We start from the raw sequence: 15,278 nt of genomic DNA on the forward strand, positions 1-15,278 counted from the left end.
CAAGCAACAAAGTTACAGTCATACAGTCATAAATGGGAGGGGATGGGTGATAGGAACAATGAGAAAATTATTAGTAATAGTAATGCAGCCTTAGTGAACAGTTTGACAGTGTTGCGGGAACTATTTGTTTGGCAGAGTGATGGCGTTCGGGAAAAAAACTGTCCTTGTGTCTAGTTGTTCAGGAGTGCAATTCTCTATAGCAATATACAATGAACACTCCATTCCATTGTATATGTTGCTACTTCAATTTTTTCTGAGATTACCAATTTCTTCAGAGAGATTCCTGGAGAGGAAGAATCTTTTCTTTTTTTAAAGTCCTTTTTGGGGATGGCATTGAAAGAAAACAAGTGTCTTAAGCTTAACAATGGCTTAACACACTCATTTTTGTTCTTATTTCCATGGAAAAGTAAAACCCAACATGCTACGAGAAACTGCCTTTGTATTCACTAAATTTTGGCAGTGCAATTGTAGAAACGCTCTTAAGAATGGCAAAACAAGATCGGGGAATTTATGGGTCTTAAGTTGCTTGTTCTCCTTTTAGGCAAAGATACATTTGCATAATACAATAATAGAATCCTGCACAGTCTCATACGTAGGCTTGGAAACCAACCCAGGAAAGATTTTGCCAAATGCCATTTGGGTATCAGTGTGCAATTAGTTGCTTCAATGCCCTCTGCTCTTTCTGCTGGACAATTTTTATATTACTGTAATAGAGTGCAAAAATGCCATGGTTTGGCAGTATCAGCAACTGATATCCTTTTCTGAGTGTTTTAGTGCTACAATACACCATAATAGAAAATCACACAAAATGCAGTAGTAAACATTCCGAATAATAGAAAATATATGAATGACCATATCTAATTCAGTGCAGTGTAATTTCTACAATGAGTAGAAATATTTCAGCATGCAGCGCGTACAACCATAGAGCCTACTCCCAGAGCGGCATCCATCCTCCGTTGCAGCTTCCAAGCACGGAGATAGGATACCGCTCTGAGAGTACGCTCTATAGTTGTGCGCTACCATAGAGCGTATACTTCTAGAGTGGCATCCGTCCTCTGTGCTTTGAAAGATGCAACACCCTCCCCCCAAGCGGCTGGCGGCGCCAGCAGCAGAGATGCCCTGGCTCTGCAGGTACTGTAGAGTTAGCTAAGGGCATCGTGAGCCTGCGAGTTGCACGAGCGGGGAGCGGAAAAGCCGCTCGCGCAACCCCCCCTCTCCAGCCATGCAGAGCCCCATTCACTCGCCTAGATGCATTCCGAAGGTGCTGAGCTGCGGGAGGCAGAGGGCGGTGAACAGGCGCTCGCGTTGCTTGGTGCCTTCTGGGTAGCGCTAGGTCGGTCAGCGGCATTGTGCCTGGCTGGAAAGCGGGGTTGCTGGGTGGCTGCTCACGAGTGTGTTCACCTCATGGCTGATGTGTTGCTGCTGCGACAGCGCAACACAGCCATTCGACCCTGAGACTGTGCCAGGCTCTTTGGGAGCCCGGTCGCAAGGAAGCAGCAGCCCGGAAACCCAAAAACAATAAGCCCTCCCCTTTTAATAAGCCCAAGGCCATATTTCCTGGGTCAAAAAAATATAAGACCCTGTCTTATTTTCAGGGAAACACGGTACCTAGTTGGGTAATGAAACATCTGCAAGCAAACCACCAAGCTCATAAAGCACCAAGGATCCCACGGTTCAACCCTGAGCTATGGATATTCTCTTTCATTGCGAACCAGATTCTTTCCAAAGGCCTTAATGTGGTGTCCTCCCTATACCTTGAACTCCACTCCTCATCTTTCTATGCTTGTGTGGGGTCAGGATCAGAGGTTGGCTGCTACAGGTTCGACCAGGTTTGGGAGAACCTATCGCTAACATTATGGCTGGTTTGGAGAACCTTCAAATCCCACCCTTGGCTGGCCCTGCCCACACTGCCCTGCCCATCCCAGAATTCAATTCAATTCAATTTATTAGATTTATAGGCCGCCCAATCCCAGAAGTCTCCATGCAGCCTGTTTTGGATGCGAGGTAAGTGCAGGGCCCACATGGAGGCTCGAGAGGGGAAAAAACAGGCCTCCCAAAAGTTCCAGAAGGCCGGAAACAGGCCTGTTTCCAGCCTTCGGAGAGCCTCCGGAGCCCAGGGGAAACAGTTTTCGCCCTCCCAGAGGCCAGAGGCCTGGGAAAGGCAAAAATGCACTCCCCCCTCTTCTGTGGTGCAGGAGGCCGACTAGGCCATGCCCACCATGGCTACGCCCACCCAGCAACCGGGCAGAGAACCCGTTGCTGAAATTTTTGAAGCCCAGCCCTGTTCAGGATGATGAGAATTGAAGTCCAAGTAGCCTGAGCGACCGCATGCTGGGGGAAGACAGTCCTAAACCCGGTAGCTGACAGAGAACGATTCCACAGTGCGCTTTAGGTGTCTCCTTCAGCCTACGTCCTCCTCTTTGGGAATTCACAGACGAAATACATGGTGAGGTGGCATTCCGTATCATTCCATTTCCCAGTGCTGAGCATCTCCACACAGTCCTCATTCTCTTCGGAGTCCTGGGGTGCTCCTTCCTTCCAATTGCTGTAGCTTTGCAATGGTGTACGGTCTGCGTACATGAACTGGCCTTCCTTCTCTATGTCATTCAGGCCTATAAAGACTCGGAAGAAGCCACTCTGGGAGACGTAATCCGAAATCACCGTGTTAGCGGCTTCATCCTTCGGCATCGCTAAGATTCCTTCTCGAATCCTGCAGTGAGCGAGGGCTTCCCTGTAGTTCTTCTCTTCCTGAACAATGTAGTAGTATTTCTCTTCTGTTTCTCTGATGCCTGCTAACACTTTTAGAAAGAGAAATATAAAGTCAAATAAAACCCTGCGGTTTTTTTTTAAACAATAGCCATTTCAGGGTGCCTAAGTCTATAAACACAGATGTCTATATATAAAACATGGAAGACCCCTAGTGGTGCAGTGGTTACACTGCAGTACAGGTAATCCTCAACTTATGACCACAATTGAGGCAAAAGTTATGTTGCTAAGGAAGAAATTTGATAAGTGAGTTTTGGTCCATGTTATGACTTTTCTTGTCACATTTGTTAAGTGAATCACTGCAGTTGTTAAGTTAGTAACTTGATGGTTAAGTGAATCTGCCTTCCCCATTGACTTTACTTTGGGAGCAGTGATGGTGAACCTTTTTCGCGTCGGGTGCCAAAAGCACACCTCATGTGCCCACCCCATAATTCAGTGTCCCCCATGTGCTGTGCACCTGTGCATGCACATATGATCCTCCCCGCTACCCATGACGCCCTCCGGAGGCTGGAAATGGCCTATTTTCTGACTTCTGGTGGGCCTGGTAGGCCCGTTTTTTGCCTTCCCCAAGCTCCAGAGGTTTTCTAGGAGCCTGGGGAGGGTGAAAAATGGCCCAACACACAAACTGGAAGTTCGTGAACAGACTTCCGGGTTGCCTGTTGGGCCGTTTTTTTCTCCCTCCAGAGCAGTGGTTCTCAACCTTCCCAATGCCGCGACCCTTTAATACAGTTCCTCATCTTGTGGTGACCCTCAAACCTAAAATTGTTTTATGTTTTCCGTAGTTTTTCAAAAATATGTGTTTTCCAATGGTCTCAGGCGACCCCTGTGCCCACCGTTTGAGAACCACTGCTCCAGAGGCTTCAGAAGCCTTGCATATTGGGTGTTTTTTTTGTCAGGGAAGCCTGGGGAGGGTGAAAAACAGCTGGAAATCAGCTGGCCAGGGCACACATGCGCGCTGGAGCTGACAGGGCAATGTCTGGCATGCCCTCAGAAATGGCTCCGCGTGCCATCTGTCGCACGCATGCCGTAGGTTCGCCTTTGTGGGCCTAGAGTATTGCATGAGTCAGTTGCCAAGACTGATCATGTGACCATGGGAACGCTGCAATGGTCACGAGAGTGGAAAACGGCCATAAGTCACCTTTTTTTCAGTGCTGTTGTAACTTCCAACAGTCACTAAATGAAGTGTTGTAAGTTGATGACCACCTGTACTGCAGTTTAACTCTGCCCACAGCCTGGAGTTCGATCCTGATGGGGCTCAAGATTGACTCAGCCTTCCATCCTTCTGAGGTTGGTAAAATGAGGACCCAGATTGTTGCGGGCAAGAAGCAAATAATATGTTTACATTGCAAACTGCCCAGAGGGTGCTGTAAAGCTTTATGGGAGCGGTATGTAATCTTAAATGCTAGGGCAATGGCTAAGCACAACTTGGATACAGGAAATATGTTTTTTTAATAATTTATTTTTATTTTTTATTTAAAACAAACACAACATCCTTCTTTACACGCTGTAGAAAGTGTATCAGTTGGTTACAAAAAGACTTCGTGCATCTCTTCCACAGTCAACAAACATAATTCGTATTAACTCAAGCATTTTAACTCAAATATTTATACATGTCACCATCATCATATCTCCATTTTCATTTGACTATAATTGTTTAAGCGTCCTTCATCATAAAATATACCAAGATTTAATACATAACCACAGACTGGCCTTTCAATTACTATTTCTAAAATCCTTCACTAACACTAAATCCTTATGTCCTATTCTAGCTAAACATCCATAATATTTAATAACAAAGTTTTCTAATCCTCCTTTCCAAATCACTGTTTAAAATTTACATCTAGTGTCCTTATGTTATACCCATGTCTATATATACGTTGTTATTCTTATCCCTCCTTTATTTGACTATATCTTGTATCATAACATTTCCCCCCCTAATAATAAAAACTTTAACTGTATCTAACTTGTTTCTTTTTTTAATTAACCTTTATATATAATCCAAAGGGATTTCTAATCTTCAGGAAAGATGTTTTTGAGTTTGTAGCACATCTCCATCTTATGCACCCTGATAATCTACTTTAGTAATTCTGCCCCCAAACTCTGCCATTTCTATAGTTAGAAGTCCACCCACTTCCCTTTGCTATCGGCTCATGTCAAAATTGTTATCAGAAAGAAGGAAACAGTATGCCACCCCAAATTGGCAGTTTCCCCCTGAATTTTAATGGCACAGTCTTTGATGGAGTTGGGCACAAAAAAATCCCTCACACAAAATTGGTAGACACAAAATTTGTACAACTTCCAGGGGGTCCCACGTGAACCCCCAATTTAAGAGAAGCCAACAAAAGCGAAGGATGTGAAACCTACCATTCTTTACGAAGGTAATGGAATTTTTGAGTCGGGCCACGTTGATGTCCAGTTGTCCGACAACTTTGCGATATTTCCCACAATCACAGACACCACCTAACTCAGTATAAATATAGAAGCATTAGTTATTAAGATGAACAACGTGATGCTGTGAGATTTGTGTCCGAAGCAATTTTAATTCTATTTCCTCTTCCATCTTAATAATATGTTAACTGTAGTTATTTATTATGTTTAGGAGTGGTGGGGTGGCCTAGAGGGGGAGCTCTCGCCTCACAATCAGGAGGTTGTGAGATCAATCCTAGGAGGAGGCAGATATTTCTCTCTCTGGGCACAATGAGAATATATCCGCTGAACAAAACCCCGCATTGGCGACAAGAAAGGCATCCGGGCCAGTAAACACTCTGCTAGCTTCATTCAGTTGCTCAGACTCTACCCCGCAAGGGATTATAGAGTCGTTAAACGATGATGAGGATTTATTATATTTACGTATCTCAGTTTCTCACAAATAATTCAAAATATACAGATATTTTTTTTGTCCTCAAAATAAACAAAGCCTTAAGTTGAGTTGATGATGTCGGAGGAATTGCCTTGGCCTTGCAGATAGTTTTAGTTTAGTGATTGCCTTGAATAGCAACTGCTTGAACTTACAACAGTGATGGAAAAAAATCCCACAACAACACTGGTCCTCGTATTTATCACCTTCACAGGTACAGAAAACAAACAAAAGCTGATGTCAACTCCTAAAGTTGCCATGGTGAGGAAAGTGGGGGGCGTGCATTCCACGCATACTAGAGGCAGATCGGATCTCAGATTACCACAGCAGACCTGGGAGGGGTGCACCTCATTGGGGAATGTGATTTATGACACATAAGGCTCGGATCTGACTGCAAAAAGGTCTTGCCAAAATAAATGCTCCTAATAGATGACTAATTTTCTTTTGAAATTTGGCTCGAGACTCAAGAATCAATTAGGGCATATTTTTGGGAAACCTGGCAGCTGAAGTAAGATCATAAGCACAATTACGATTTCACTTAGTGAGCTCTTTGCTTAATGACCGATTTGCCAGTCCCAGTTGTGATCACTAAATGAGACTTTCTGTATTGTGGAAATGTTTGCCATTATCTTCTGCTGGGGCTTCTTTTGAGTTCCAGAACTAACCTATTACAAAACCCAGAGGCAATTCTGTTGCTGCTTGTATTTTGCAAAGTAGAAGAGGCCAAAAGAAGTTGAATTTGATCCTATGTTGAAGTAAGAGGGGAGATTTGAAATTCTTGCTGTTCCTTTCTAGGTAATCTCTCTTGCAAATGAACCACATCATTTATATATGCACTAAGTATTTTGTATATATATATATTTTAAAATCTGCTTTTTAAAAATAAAAATCTGGTAGATTTATGGGAGTTAACAACATCATAAAAAGTAGAGTTGAATGTTTGAATGTTTATTCAATTTGTATGCCGCCCTATTCACAAGGGACTCAGGGCGGCTAACAAGCAGAGGGGAAGGGGGAATACAAACAAGAAAACAAAAAGAGAGACAAATTAAAACAAAGCAACAGTCACAACAATTCCAGTGGGGCTGGAAATTCATCAGCCCCAGGCCTGCCGGAACAACCAGGTCTTAGAGGCTTTGCGGTAAAGCCGGAAGGGTGGTGAGGGTCCGGATCTCAACGGGGAGATCGTTCCAGAGGGCCGGAGCAGCCACAGAGAAGGCCCTCCCCCAGGGAGTTGCCAGTCGACACTGGCTAGCCGATGGAATTCGGAGGAGGCCTAATCTGTGGGATCTGATCGGTCGTAGGGAGGTAATTGGCAGGAGGCGGTCTCTCAAGTACCCAGGTCCAATACCATGCAGGGTTTTAAAAATAATGACTAGCACCTTGAAGTGTGTCCGGAGCCCAATAGGCAGCCAGTGCAGCTCACGGAGGATAGGTGTAACGTGGGTGTACCGAGGTGCACCCACGATCGCTCGCGCAGCTGCATTCTGGACAAGCTGAAGTCTCCGAATACTCTTCAAGGGCAGCCCCATGTAGAGCGCATTACAGTAGTCCAGTCTTGAGGTCACAAGGGCGTGAGTGACTATTCGAAGGGCCTCCCGGTCCAGGTAGGGTCGCAATTGGTGCACCAGGCGAACCTGGGCAAATGCCCCCCTGGTCACAGCCGACAGATGATGTTCTAAAGTCAGCTGTGGGTCCAGGAGGACTCCCAAATTGCGAACCCTTTCTGAGGGGCATATAATTTCACCCCCCAGCCTGAGAGATGAAGTACATGGCCAATCTTTGGGAGGGAGCATCAATAGCCACTCAGTCTTGTCGGGATTGAGTGCAAGCTGGTTCATTCCCATCCAGACCCTGACAGCCTCCAGGTACTGACACATAATTTCAACTGCTTCACTGAGTTGGCACGAGGCGGACAGATACAGCTGTATATCGTTCGCATATTGGTGGTATTTTATTCTGTGCCGATGTATGATCTCACCCAGCGGCTTCATGTAGATATTAAATAGGAGGGGGGACAGGACCGAACCCTGCGGCACCCCATAGTTGAGGGGCCTGGAGGTCAACCTCTGCCCTCCGAACAACACTGACTGCGACCTGTCCGAGAGGTAGGAGGAGAACCACTGAAGGACGGTGCCTCCCACTCCCACCTCCCGTAACCGCTGCAGAAGGATACCATGGTCGATGGTATCGAAGGCCGCTGAGAGGTCAAGGAGCACTAGGATAGAGGCATGGCCATTTAATGGCTATATTCACATGACTGCATTTTGTGATGTCGCTGAAAACCAGAATTTATTTTGGATTTTAGGGAAAACTGGCCCAATACTGCAAAAAATGTAAAATGAGGTTGGTTACAGCCACCTGGTCCTAAGTCAAGGACTAACACTAAAAAGCGACCCTTTGGGCAAGATGGTGGTTGTTTGACCCATGCTGGCAGGGGAATTCTGGGAGTTGAAGTCCCCACAACTTTAGATGCCTGAGGTTGGGAAAGACTGGATCAAATCCTAAACTTACTAAACCAGCTGGCTTTGCATCCCTTACGAAGACGCAAAAACCAAGCCAAAGTTAAAATTAACCAGGCTTATCTTGTTCTATGAACACACATTCTGTTTTTTAACTGACCTCATTAAATACGTTGAGTGACTACAGTCATTAGGTGTAACATTAAAAACGTTGTTTTGAATCTATATTTTTCATAAAGATTTAATTAAATGAAAATGGCTGAGGGCACAGGGCTGGTTCACTGTGGCATTTTAATTGGTGCAGGCCTAATAATTCTGACTGAAGTGGACTGTGCCATTTCAAAGGGCAGGAAAGGCTTTATTCCTTCCCTTCAAACAATCCCTTGGCAAACAATATTTGACTCAGAGATCCAGACTGAGTTCTTGGCTACCTCTTAATGGGGCTGTTTTAAAAATAGCAATCCTACCTCTAGCTTAAGAAAACACTGTTTATTAAGAATGTTTTCAGAAAATTGGCTTTTCGTAGGTAGCTCTTAACCTAGGACCAGTAATATTTGTAGAGTAAGTCACCTATGTGACCGACCCTATTTTACAAGGGTTTTTTTGCAGCGGTCTTTTTAAGTGAAACAACGGTTTGCTACGGGGTGTTTTTTCTGAAAATCAGACGTAAATGCCAATTTTAAGCAAAGACATCATAAAGTGCAGTCATGTGACTGCTGGGAGATTGGATCTTCATAACCCAGTTGTAAATACTCTTGGGGTAGCCTATTGTAACTTCAAAGAGTCACTAAGTCAACAATCATAAATAGAGTACTATCAGGGGTGGGCTGCCCCATTGCTGGATGGGTGTGGCCAGGGTGGGCGTGGCCTACTTAACCTCCTGCACCATGGCGGGGGTGTTTTTTGTCCTCCGTAGACTCCGGAGGCTCTCCTCAAGGCTCTTGGAGGGTGGAAACTACTTCCCCAGGGTTCCAAAGGCTGGAAACAGGTCCGTTTTTACACTTCCGGAACCTCTAGACCTCCAGTAGGCCCGTTCCCCCCCATCCCCCAAGCCTCTGCGCGGGCCCTGCACTTACCTGGCATGATGAATGGGCCACATGGAGACTCTTGGGAGGGGCTGGAGGGGCAGGGCCAGCCAGGGATGGCATTTGGGGGTTCGCCAGGGCAGAATCCTAGCTAGACGATCACCCAAACCTGTGCGAACCCCCAGAAGTCCACCCCCTGAGGACTATATGTAGTTTCTAGGCACTTCTGTTTAAAGACCTGCCTGTCTAATGAATCTAACCAGAATTAGCGCAGGGAATTAAATCTGGCAGAGGAAAACTGTTTCTGACCCCACATTTGGGGGAGGTCTTCTGGGGGTTGGATAGGAAATGAAACAAGGAGGGGCTGATTTTTGGGGGTAAAGGAACAGCCTCCAGGAGAGATCAGATAAGTCTCCTTTTCCCAACCTAATCCCAAACAGTTTTAGTCACCACTTAAAAAAAAAAGATGTTGAGACTTTGGGGGAAAAAATTGCAAAGAAGAGCAATTAAGATGATTGAAGGCCTGGAGACTAAAAAACATGAACAGCAGTTGCTGGATTTGGGTTTGGCTAGTCTAGAGTTAAGTAGGTCTAGCAGGGACATGATAGCAGTATCCCAGTATTTGAGAGGCTGCCGCAAAGAGAAGGGGGTCAATTTATTTTCCAAAGCGCCGGAAGACAAGACAAGAAACAATGGATGGAGAGAAGCAACCTGGAATTGAGGAGAAACTTCCTGACGGTGAAAATGATCAACCAGTGGAACAGAAGTTGCCTTCTGTTGGTGGGTGGCTTCATCATTGGAGGTTTTTAAGATGACACTGGACAGTCACTTGTTTGAAATAGTGCTTGAGCAGGGGGCTGGACTAGAAGACCTCCAAGCTCCCTTTCATCTCTATTCTGATTCTGACTCCTTGATATTTCAGAAGCTTATAACGACAGTGAACTTCCAGAGATTTTTCATCATGCCCACTTCATCGTTTTTTTTTTTCTTATTTCCATTGATTTTCATTCTCAGTTTAGCCTTCAGCCCCTTGGATGTCTGCGCTATCTTGTCAGGTCTGATTCTGTTTAATTTATCTGAGATCAGTCAGATTTGGCTGCTACTGCCCTCTGCTGTGATGGTGATGGGACATGCTAGGATAATGAAACACCCTTCCTCCTCCTTGCCTTCTGGACCAACGTGCTAAGGTACACAGTGGCTACAATTTTATTATTTGTATTTTGTCTTTTATGTTCCCCCCTTTTTTCCCCTTTGAATTGTTCACCGCCCTGAGTCCTCCCGGAGAAGGGCGGCATACAAATAATAAAATACCAATACCAATACCAATTTGATTGCCTCTGATCTGGAAGACAACAAAGGCATCAGGAATGCAAAAGAAGAACAAACAATTGTGTACCTGCTTTGCCCTTCCCTCCAACGATTCCAGATTCCCCCTTGACTCCTTTGTCACCTAAATGAAGAAGAAAATAAATTGCCTTCAACTGGAAAGTTGCAGGCACATTCACAAAACAGGACTTGAGAAATGGATAGAGCGCATAAGTGGGATGGACAAGGTAAATAGTTCAATTTTACATACGCCGGATTAGGTTCTACAGAATACAGGTAGTCCTTGACTTACAACGGTTTGTTTAGTGACGTCAAAATTGCAAGAGCATGGAAAATGGTGCTGTTGGCGTTTGTCGTGCAACTGTTGCAGCGTCCCCATGGTCACACGATCAAGGTTCGGGTGCTTTGGAATTTGCAGGAATTTATGACAGTTGCACTGTCCTTGGGTTACCATATTTTTCGGACTATAAGATGCACCAGTGTATAAGACGCACCAAGATTTTGAAGAGGTAAGTAAGAAAAAAAAAGTTTTTGCCTTCCCTCAGCCCCCAGCAGCCCTCTGCAGGCTTCAGCAGGGCTGGGGCAAGGCAAAAATGCCCCTGTTTTTGCCCCCAGCCCTGCTGAAGCCTGCAGAGGGCTGCTGGGGGCTGAGGGAAGGCAAAAAAGCCTTCATTTTTTTGCAAAAAATGGCTAGTTTTTCACAAAAATGGAGTGCGGGGGCCGGGCTTCGGGAGGCCAAAAATGGCTGTATTCAGTGTATAAGACACACCAACATTTCCACACTCTTTTATGGGGGGGAAGCGCATCTTATACTCCAAAAAATATGGTATGTGATCACCTTGTGCAACCTTCCATAGGAAGTTAAAACCCACCCCTCTCCTAGAAAAATGAAGTATCCTAGGAAATATTGAAAAGGCGGAATATTACATTTCCATGGATGTGTAAAGGAAGAAACATGTTTTAAAGACCAAGTAACTCCCTGCAGCTTCCTGCCCCCACCCCCTTTGTCAATGAGCCATTAAAGCCTGAGCTAGTCCACTTTACATAATAAAGGTGGTATTAGATTTTCACAGAAACTCACCACATGGCATCTGAGAACTCAAAGAAACCTGGATTCAAAACACAGCCTAGAAAGTTGCCCCTGCATGGCCCCATGGGAGTCTGACAACCAACCAGAATACATTTCTTACACAGGAACAAGAAAGAGAGAGGTGGGACCGAACAGATTATAAAAAACCCTGCAAGCCCCTCCCTTGGCCCTTCTCTTTTTCTCCACCAACATTGAAGCATGTGATCCCCTTTTCTGTTCACGACTCAAGCCATGTGGTCCTGTCCACCATTAAACCATCTTTCCAAGCAGCCTCCATGTCTCCAGTGTCTTTTTCCCCACTTGGAGCCGAACCCAGAAGGACATTTCTTTCATCAATTGGCACCCCACAGATGGGATTCCAAGCTAGCCTAACCAATGGATATGGCCCAGGTAAGCCTCCCATGCCGGCACAGACCCCATTGAGTCTGTGGGTGGACTTTATCTTGGCCTTAGCCATTTGGATCTAGGTTTTAAAGAGGTTCTGAGTTTGAGTTCAAAGGCTGCTTTGAAAGAAGGTGAGTACCTCTAAATTTTAATTCCCTAAAATTTAATTTTAAAGCATGGCAAAGCATGGGAAATGTGTGTATGCCTGCATGTGTGTGAGTGATGATGAAATCTTTCTCCCAATCATAGCTGGATCTTGGTTCCTCTGTGTGTTTTACCGAGAGAGCCTGGAAAGTGTTAGGGTGAGGCCAGAGCACAGACCCTTCGGTTAGGGAAAGGAGTGTGTGTGTGAAAATGGATGGAAAAGTGAATGAAATTTTTATTGTTGTTGTTGCTTTTGTCCTGTGAAAGCAAAAAAGCAAAGAGGGGGTGCTGGTACTCACTGCAGAGAGGCAGAGGTCCTTCCAGGATCATTTTTTTGGATCCGGAAAACCTTAGCAAAATTCCCTACGAGGAAAGGGGCCGAATACTTCGTTGAGGGACTTGAAGTCCTTCCCAGAATTTTTTTCTTCTGAAAACTTATGGTGGGTCACCCGGCTAGGCCAAAGTGAATCCTACATGTAAAGGGTCATGGGAAGTGTTAGCTCGTGGGTGACATCACTTCTGGCAAACAAAGTTAATGGGGAAGCCAGATTCATTTAACAATTGTGGCAAGAAAGTTTGTAAAATGGGGAAAAACTCACTTAACAAACTTAGCAAAAGAAATTTTTGGCTCATAGGTCAAGGACATCCTGTACACTGAATTAAGTTCCTACTGCATACAATTGAATCTATTTTGGTCTACTGTAGACTTCCCAAGGCAGACTCTGAAAGCTTTTGCTTCCTGATAGTAAAATTCAGAGTTTAATAGATAATCCATTAAAAGTTTAAAGATTCAGTGGCTGGATGTGCCTGGTACCTTTTGTTTCTTCAGGAAATTGCAGCAAAAACTGAGACGGACAATAACTGAAGAGAGTGAATGATATAATAAGTGAATATACCTAATACAGGTAGGTTATGCATTTCACTTTTGGAATGTGGAATTTTTTTTTTTTTTTGCAGGTTTGGGAGGCACTTAAGGATATTATTGTATGAATAAACGGGAATTCTGAAGGTGGAAGATTTTTTTTTAAATGGGATTGCAGTATATAGGAGGTGCAATACATAGGAGGTTTAACTTTCCTTCCCTCACTGCATTTTATGACAATCCATCCCTAGTTGCTATTAGCCCCTGGCAGGACAAAAAGCTCAGTGGAACTTCTGTTTTGAAAGGAAAAGAGATAATTTTCAATAGAACAATTGGAAAGGAAAGAAAGCAATCTTCTGTATTTCTGCATTGTTTGCAGTGTATGTTTATAATTCTGCATTCACTACCATATTCAGCATTAAGGGAATAATCAGCCAGTGGGAGGAAGGATTATATATGTGATGGCTGCCACCTCCATCTCCATCTGCATATGTTTTCTGTAACAAACTCAGTCTTTCCATTCTTATTTTTGCCCCCCCCCCCCAATCTGCTTTGCATTTTACATATCTTCCACACTTGGTGAAGAATCTGAAGCTGAAAAGAGGTAGGGCATTTAAACAAACAAAAATCTGAAATTTGCTTCCAAAGCAACCATGACATTTTCGCAAGGAAGAAACATCAAATTTTGGAATGACTTTTACAATTCCTGGATGTAAATATTCCTGGAAATCTGTGAGGACATATCAAACATGTAGTGCATTTCCAACAATATTTCTAAGGTAGAAGAGTTCTGCAAGGAACAGTTGGAAAATATACAACTAAGAGTAAAAAAAAAAAAAGCACATATTTGGATACAAAGAAAAGTGAAACAGTTGTTGCCAAATTAGATAATGCCCCTGGAACATTTTTATTCTAGAAACATCTGAGAATTGCATAGAAATGTGTATGTTGTTCATGAATGTGTATGTGAACTTGATAATGTCTGCCTACCTCATAACATGAATTCCCAAATGCCTATTAGCCAAACTCCCAACAGAGCTGCATTATGACTAGTCAACTCCAAAATTCCTGCTTCTATAAGGAAATCCCATATCCACACTTTGGTTCCCTTCAAAATAAAGTTGGCCATGTAGCTTTCAGAAGGTGTAGTTGATAGGGTCCAACTTTCACAGCCATGCATTGAAACTTTGGCCACCTAATGAGAAGGAAGGACTCACTGGAGAAGAGCCTAATTCTGGGAAAGATTGAGGGCAAAAGAAGAAGGGGATGACAGAGAATGAGGTGGCTGGATGGAGTCACCGAAGCAGTAGGTGTGAGCTTAAATGGACTCCAGAGGATGGTAGAGGACAGGAAGGCCTGGAGGAACGTTGTCCATGGGGTTGCGATGACTGAGACATGACTTAACAACTAACAACAACAACAGTTGATAAAGATGAACCGAAGGGGATAGCTGTTCAAGAGGGATGCAAAAACATGGCTAGATTGAGAATTTGTATTAATCTTACTGGAAGGGACGGGGATTGAATCCATGACCTTTTCCATTTGCACCCCAAAAAGGCTGCTTTCGAAATAAAGTTGACCCTGGAGCTTCCAGGATGTGTGGTTGATAGGGATGTACTGAAGGGGATGTAGGAATTTGGATAGATTGACTGAGACTTTTATTAATCTTACTGGAAAGGATGGGGTTTGAATCTATGACCTTCTGCATTTGCACCCTAATGAATTACAGTTGTCCCAGCACAGACTAAGAAGGTCCTATCCTTGATTGGGAACTGAGGAGAACTGCAACTCAATGATGGTCTTTCCTTCATTGATGCCCGCTGACCATTCTTCTGCTTTTTACATTTTTCAGCGTTTTGGTGAAATGAACTCAAGTGTGTCAAATGCTTGTTTTAAAAGAAGCCCTTTAGTTATTTTTTTTCCTCCTCCTTCCATGTACTTTGCTCTTGCATTTCAGTGTGCAGACTCTAAATTATAATGAACTCAGCCGAGAGCATTATTGAGGAAAATTGAAATGTGTGGTTATGAAGAGCTTTTCCAAAAACATAAGACAATAACCAAAAACAGTCCGAATGGGTTCATGTTGGTAGCCGTGGAACGGGAAGCATAAGTTAACAGTACTTGTGTTTTGAAAATAAAAGCCTTCAGTTTCATTTGGAAACATAAATAGCAGGTGTTTATTTTTAATTTTATACTGAGGTTGACCATCCAGGGAAGATATGCGATCAGTTAATACTTACCCTTTCTGCCAATTGGTCCGATTTTGCCTATCATTCCTTGTTCACCAATATCTCCAATTGTTCCTTTGTCTCCTGAATCAGAAATATAATAAATAGGAGTTTAGAATAGAATAGAACAACAG

At 43.9% G+C, this 15,278-nt stretch overlaps 1 protein-coding gene across 1 annotated transcript in view; it reads right to left on the reverse strand.

Moving 5' to 3' along the window:
* Positions 1-1,735: 1,735 nt before the first annotated feature.
* The window catches only part of COLEC10 (collectin subfamily member 10), a 30,658-nt gene continuing 17,115 nt past the window's right edge, over positions 1,736-15,278 (reverse strand). Inside the window, exons 3-6 of the mRNA XM_087706748.1 lie at positions 15,157-15,228; positions 10,507-10,560; positions 5,131-5,226; positions 1,736-2,798 (exon numbers count right to left, since the gene is read on the reverse strand). Coding sequence (XP_087562874.1) covers positions 2,407-2,798; positions 5,131-5,226; positions 10,507-10,560; positions 15,157-15,228 — 614 coding nt within the window. The 3' untranslated portion in view covers positions 1,736-2,406. The remainder of the gene's footprint in view (positions 2,799-5,130; positions 5,227-10,506; positions 10,561-15,156; positions 15,229-15,278) is intronic.

This window comes from Thamnophis sirtalis, unplaced genomic scaffold, assembly GCF_051295495.1.
Source record: "Thamnophis sirtalis isolate CommonGarterSnake01/CBP01778 unplaced genomic scaffold, rThaSir2_p1.2 scaffold_2, whole genome shotgun sequence".
Taxonomy (NCBI): Eukaryota; Metazoa; Chordata; class Lepidosauria; order Squamata; family Natricidae; genus Thamnophis; species Thamnophis sirtalis.